This window comes from Hyposmocoma kahamanoa, unplaced genomic scaffold, assembly GCF_003589595.1.
Source record: "Hyposmocoma kahamanoa isolate Upper Pololo Valley unplaced genomic scaffold, ASM358959v1 86321, whole genome shotgun sequence".
Lineage (NCBI taxonomy): Eukaryota > Metazoa > Arthropoda > Insecta > Lepidoptera > Cosmopterigidae > Hyposmocoma > Hyposmocoma kahamanoa.
The window spans coordinates 4,877-12,146 of NW_020654322.1; the positions used below are offsets into that span (position 1 = coordinate 4,877).

Here is a 7,270-nt window from a genome sequence, read left to right on the forward strand (position 1 = left end):
CATAACAGTACCTTGTATACTTTATTAAATCACCTAAAAATACCTTCGAATAATTTCATCAATACAATATGTTAATAGTAATTAATTTTTTGACTACCTGCATAAGATTCAAGACTAGACTCTCATTGGTTCGCAGTAATATTAAAAATAAAATAATGAACATGTTTGGTCTTTCAACCTGTTTCTAAACGTGTGTGTTTTTCCCATGTTTATTACCTCAACTGCCGTGCGGTTCAGTTTACATACTAAGCTTCATCGAGACGCCTGTTTATTTCGCTTTAGTTAAGTGTAAAATTCGTACGTCATAAGTCACATAAGTTCGTTTTGTACCCAATGATACTCAAAATGAAGAGGAATTTTCCATTTCGTAAGTAACTTATTAAATTTTGATTTTTTACTGTGAAATCTTAAGAATTGTTATTTAGTAAATGACAATACCTTTGAAGGCTTAAAAATATTTTTTGTTTCTTTTGTGGAACTTAGCTTAAACGAGTTTCTTTCATCGCGATTTTTTTCTTAATTTGTTTATGCGTAAAGATAATTTGCATAGCAGTTAATATTTTATGTTTATGTAGGTACTACAAGAAATTATAAAGTTTAGGTCATGTCTACCACGTACCGTGTTAGGTTGTCTGTTTGGTATTAAGCGCAATCCAAAGTACCTATTATCTTTCTATTACTAATTCCGTACCAAAGAAGCATAACACTGCAACTCCATTTTATACGATTTTGAGATTTTAAGGTGTCCTACTTAAGTTTTCGAGCTCTATCGACCCATAAAACTGTATCTACGAAATTCGCCATAGATACGGAGTTCTTTAAAAGTATTTTGATGTAAAACCGCTTCCACTACGAAGTATTTTATTGTATAGTACAGTGTTATGCTCAATTTTAATACAGATACAGTATAATGTTAAAAAATAACGAAAACAAATGTATAGGCCACGATTCGCCGGTCTCTGATCAAGGAATACACCGCGAAATCCCCCAATTGAGGTTAGAGTCTCGCTACCCTTACACAAAAAAAATGTTTCTGTTTAAATATGAAAAAGTTCCTGTACCAATCCAATCAGTGGGTTCTGTTAATAATTGTTAACAGAACCCGTGATACGACTTCACGGGGGTCTCTGGTGGACCGGACTTAGATATGGACTCGCCGAGGTTTGTTAGCTGCGGAGAAAAACACGTTCGTCTGCCCCGGTAACATGTGTCTGGGGTGTTTGTCCTGCACGCAGCTATCACGTTTTAGTAGCGGTCTAGACGACGGCCTAAAGCGAAGAGATGCGCGGGACACGTGCGTTGCACTTTAAGTTGGAAGCTATGTCCGGACATTGTCGCAAAACACTACGACCAGCATCTTCGGCACTAGCCCGGAGAGCCAGTCAAGGACAAGCTAGATATCCTCCGGTTCCTCCAGATGCGTAGGTTTATGGGAATCACAGAGACGCTTCGTCGTCGATAAAAATGAGCGTGCTTACAGCTCCGCCACAAAGAGCAGATTTGGTAGTTGACTTAGAGTCGACAGCTTAACTTTGGCAACCGTTAGTTGCGTAGAGCGCAATGAGAAGTGAGCGTGCCTACAGCGTCGGTACCTATCTGGGACTATTTTCCAGAGGATGCTGTATGTGCACCCGGAGCAGCTCACCCAAGGCACTAGCCGTTGAGAACCGGATGAAGTCCGCGCAAACGGGCTGATCTGGGCCCTCATAGCCCTCAATTATTTGACAATGAAAATTTCGTTAACACTCCCGCTGATCCTTAGGTATGCTAAAAAATAAAAAATGAAAGTTATGCTGTAGCATTAACGATTCCGATTTTAACTGGACGCCTCGTGAACCAAAACGTCACAAGGGCTAGATCACTTTACATAGTACACGTACGTGACTCCGAAATGTCAGGAATTATTGTACTATTTTTTTTTATGAAAAAATTAAAAAAGAGTAATATTGAACATAAATTCTTCATATATTTATTAGCAATATAAACAAAAAAAATCTTATTTTTTAACTAAAGGAACCTTTGTCGGAATCGTGGTCGGAATCAGTCATTCCATCACATAGTCGGTACCTACAATGGTTTTGTATTTTTAATTCTCATTGTAGGTACCGACTGTGTGATGGGATGACTGATACTGACAAATATTACTTTACCGAGTTCTTAGGTTTTCGCGATTGTTACACATAGGAAATGAAACTATTTTTCCGGATTTAAATCATCAAAAATATTTGTTTTTTCAAACAAACCGACGTTTCGGGCCCTTTACATGTCCCATGGTCACGGTTGACCGAGTTGGTACAGTCTTCAACCAGTTACGTCTAATATTTTTTTTTTTTTTTTTTTTTATACCTGACATGCAAATGACTCCACTCCACCTGATGTTAAGTGGAAAGTGGTATCCAAACGCGAAGGAACCTAGTGCAGCGATGGAATCCTCACTGCACTAGCCGCCTCCACCCTGCCTGCCTACAATATGTAAATGTAAATGTAAATGTTGATGTAAATCATCCTGTTTTTTCACTATAGTTACAATAGTTATTAATTAAATACCTTATTTTTAACAACAAACCTGTAAAGGGCCCGAAACGTCGGTTTGTTTGAAAAAACAAATATACGCGATTTAAATCCGGAAAAATAGTTTCATTTCCTAAAGGTTACTTTAGTTAAAATAATAATAATGATAACAATTTCCATGTTGTATTTTTTTTATTTGTAAGAGGTGTCATATTACATTACGGTAATTTTTTCTATTTGATTTTTGTTTAAAAGCAACGCAGTGTGTGACCAAGTTTTTTGTTTTATTGTAATAAATACCGTTAAGAGTAAGAAATTTATTTCATTGTGTAAACAGCCTTGATCTCTAATTACCAAACTTTGAATATTAGAACATTCTGTTACTAAAAATTGATCCGTTTTATTTTTATGGCATCCTGAATGTTATACATGCTGCATTTTGACACTAAATCGCTATTCCTGTAAAATTACAAAAATGGCGGTTACAGTATAATGCTTCTCAGGCACGGAATTACTTTTTATGTTGGACTGCGTAGATTGACAAAGTAATCATAAACCATAACTAAATAAATTAATAAGCAGGTTGTATGTTTTCAGTGATTGCCTTTATTTGGCTACAAAACATGTCAAGTATGTATGGCCAGAAGTTAACTAACTCTCGTCTCAATTACTTCGACACTGATCTTCTGCGATACTTCGGCGAGGAAAAGGAGGGTAATGTAATGATATCACCAGCCAGCGTCAAATCTATATTAGCGATGATATTGGAGGGTGCTGGTGGATCCACTGCCACGGAGATCAGGAGTGCGTTGAGACTATCGCTCAATAAGGAAGAATATAGGGAACAGTTGAATCTGTATCTGTGTGCGTTACAGGTAGTTTTCATTTACAGTTGATTCCATACAAAATAGAATAATTTACCTTTTGTAAGGCTTATAAAAATATTATATTTTATCGATTTGGTCATAAGTATAATTTAATTCAATTTCAAACAATATATATTTACCATTGACTTACAATTATATGGACGTCGGGTCCGCGCTAAAAAGTGTCCGCACTTGTGAGGCGCTAAAATCGTATACAGAGCGCGACACTCCGCTTTAGTCTTCATTTGTTCGACTGACAGCGCGATACTGCGATGACATTACAATTTAAATTTCGAATAGGTTGACTTGGGACATTTTTTTCATGGTTTTTGTATTAGACCCGTCGTCCATTTATTTGTAAGTCAATGATATTTACGCATTTATTTTAAATTGTAAACTGGATTAATTATTTCTGGCGATTCAGGCGAACACAACGGGCACGTTATTAAAAAACGCTAACGGAGTATTCATGTCAGATAAGATGAGGCTTAATAAGGATTACGAAATTATGCTGAGGAAGGTTTACTTTGCTGAAGTCAACCGCATGAACTTCAAGGACCCAATACCGGTAGCGGAGAAAATCAACAGCTGGGTGAACACATCTACTAAAGGACTGATACCTGCTATTGTAGAGCCAGGTACCTATGTTGGAATTAATAAAAGTATGATAATATGTGGACCTAAACTTAAACTTTAACTTTAGACTACATAATACTGAAGCGTTATTGTAGCAACTGAGAAAAAAGGTATTTGTAATAACAGTAAAATAAACCGAATACTTTAGTGACACACACAAACGCACACATACTAAACACACACACACACACACACACACACACACACACACATACACACACACACACACACACACACACACACACACACACACACACACATGTTACATGCCTACGCTTCGCGCATGTCGCCGATTGTGCAATTTACCTCAACCTACTTTAATTCTGGAAATTCAACGTGGAACGGCCACGAGTGCTGACAACGTGCAACGTGACCACGCTTCGGAAATCAAGCACTTTCTGTTCTCACATCGAGCGATTGTCACATAACCATATAATTAAGTTTTATTACATTTGAATTGCAATTGTGAATATTGTATTCCAATTGAATAGCTTATTACAATTTTTGTTTTTTTTTACATCCTTCGGCTGCAGCTTACGTATTTGGGGCAGTCGGTAGGATACTCGCGGGCCGGTTCGCGAGACGCGTTTTCGTAAAAAAACCAAAATCCGCGTTCGCGTAAATCCCGGGGGCTGTCTAGCTCCGAAGACTGAGTATCCGAATCTACACGTCGAGCTGCTGCCAGGAGTATCCAGACTTCGATACAGTAAAAGAGGCCAGAGATGCTGCTTATGTAAGTACATTAAAATCTTTTAGTGTCTTGCTTTCCTATATATTACAAAGTCCTATAATTATACCCACGATTCCCATCTCAGGCAATCAGGGATTTTTATGGTAGGTAGTTTTCGTACCGTATATATATATAAATCGTATTACGATTTGAATAGAGATTTAAATTGTAGTTTTAACTCTGATAGTTCTGAAGAGGATAATATGGCCGACTTAGAGCACATATTTAAGGCGCTCCGCCTGGTCCCCGAATTCGACGGGAACCCTAATGTACTCACACGATTTGTGCAATTATGTGACCAATTGGTAAGCGAGTTTGTAGAGAATGCTCCCGTGAGTCAATTGCAAAAGATTGCCCTTCTTAATGGTATCCTCAATAAGGTGACAGGCCCCGCGACACGTTTAATCAATTCGAACGGTTTCGGGTTTCGGTTTCGAAGTTTCTTCTGATTGCCAGGTACTCGCACGGCGCTTGTTAATAACTTTGCAGACCAGCGTGATGAGACCGCTCTTTACAATGACTTGGCTATCTTAACGCAGGGCTCTGGGTCACCCCAGGAATTTTACGAAAAATGTCAAAATCTCTTCTCAACCATAATGACTTACGTCTCTTTGCATGAATCAATAGGTACAACGATCGAAGCAAAAAGGGAACTTTATAAGAAACTAACCTTGCAAGCCTTTTTGCGTGGGCTTAAGGATCCCTTAAATGCGCTTAAATTTGTTCAGAGTGAATTAAACACTATTTACTTACAACAGCGAAACGAACATTTACCGGACAAAAAGTGGCAGGCTCAGGTACAAAATAATCAGCCTAAGTTATAGCTTAACCCTAATTTCGGTATGACACAACCTAAGCCTTTTAACTTTAACATGCCGTCCACCTAAGGCTCAATTTATGCCCCCGGCGCCTCCTCAGTTTACGCAGAATTATGCTCAGATGTATCAAGGGGGCCCATCTCGAACACAACAGATGTTCCGTGCTTAACCGCCTAGCTACAATCCGCATAATGCGTTTAGGATGCCACCACGTAACCCGGTACCACAGTTTGGTGCACCACGACAAGAGCAACATCCTCGCCCCATGAGTGGCGTCAGCCACTTTGTATCAAAACCGTTCCGTCCGAATCCTTTCAGTAACAACACTTACGATTGGTCTAAGCAGGGTAATCCTCCACCCAGCAATTACTTTAAAACGAGAGAGATGAATTTTAACGACTGTGTTGGTTACGATGGTCCTAACCTAGATTACTATTATCCCAATGACCCTTACGATAATTATGAATATTATTTTTCTGATAATGAGGCACAATTTTATAATCAGCATTCGACACAGGAAAATTATAATAGCGATCAACCTCAACTATTGGCTCCGCCACCAGCTATCGGCGATAATAGTCAGGATTTTCAGAAGGGACCCAAATTGGACAAGCAAAAATAGAATTAAACCTGCAAACCCAACGCCAACTCCCGTACATACAAATACAAAATCCATCCCTTAAACTTCTTATAGATACGGGAGCAAACCAATCGTTCCTCAGCCCTCGTACTGTAGAGAGATATTTCAAGGATATACCCTTAGATTTGAACCCTTTCGAAGTATGTAACGTTCATGCAGTAACTCGTAGTGATTATTCTATTACGATACCGTGTTTTTCAGAACTTAGCGACAATAGTAACGTAACATTTTTTGTGTACAATTTTCATGAATATTTTGGCTTAATCGGATCAGATTTATTAGACAAATGGGAGGCTACCATCGATTTTAAGAATAAATGTTTCAACACTAAAAATGCTTCAAATGATATTAAAGTGTACGACTCCCAAAATACAAACCTGTACGAGGATATTATCCCCGCAGGATCATCAAAATTAGTCAGGGTCCCCATTAATATTCATGACGGAGATGCCATCATTAATGAGCAATCAATATCTAACTGTGTCATAGCTGAGTGTCTAACGACGGTAAAAAATATAATCGCGGTATAATAGAAATTCATAACCATACACGTAGTGATGTTATCTTCTCCATGGATCGCCCAGTTCAAGCTGAAACCTATGTTGAGAACACTCAATCTGATATGTTAACAAGTAGTGCAAAAGCAGTGCTATCAAAGCTTCGTACAGATAATCTTAACGAAGAGGAAAAACGGAATCTTTAATCACTTTGCTCTCAGTTCGCGGATGTATTCTATTTAGAAAACGAACCCTTAACTTTCACCAACAAAATTAAACATTCCATTAAGACCAACGAAATTCCCCTCTATACAAAAAGTTATCGTTACCCTTTTATCCATAGACAAGAAGTACAACGAACGAACCCTTAACTGTCACCTACAAAATTAAACATTCCATTAAGACCAACGAAATTCCCGTCTATACAAAAAGTTATCGTAATCCTTTTATCCATAGACAAGAAGTCCAAGAACAAATTAATAAAATGCTAGAACAAGGCATAATTGAACCGTCAGAATCAGCATGGAGCTCCCCTATTTGGGTAGTACCAAAAAAAGCTGATGCTTCGGGCA

At 38.2% G+C, this 7,270-nt stretch overlaps 2 protein-coding genes across 2 annotated transcripts in view; both read left to right on the plus strand.

Moving 5' to 3' along the window:
- LOC113234987 (serpin B10-like) overlaps positions 1-4,254 on the plus strand; it is a 7,452-nt gene extending 3,198 nt beyond the window's left edge. Inside the window, exon 6 of the mRNA XM_026470503.1 lies at positions 4,223-4,254. The gene's annotated coding sequence lies outside the window, so the exon portion shown is untranslated. The remainder of the gene's footprint in view (positions 1-4,222) is intronic.
- Positions 257-6,707, plus strand: LOC113234988 (glia-derived nexin-like; the record flags this gene model as incomplete). Its single annotated transcript, XM_026470506.1, has 4 exons — positions 257-367; positions 3,109-3,386; positions 3,802-4,015; positions 6,475-6,707. Coding segments are annotated over exons 1-4 (759 nt in total), but the record flags the coding sequence as incomplete, so codon positions are not given.
- Positions 6,708-7,270: the final 563 nt, after the last annotated feature.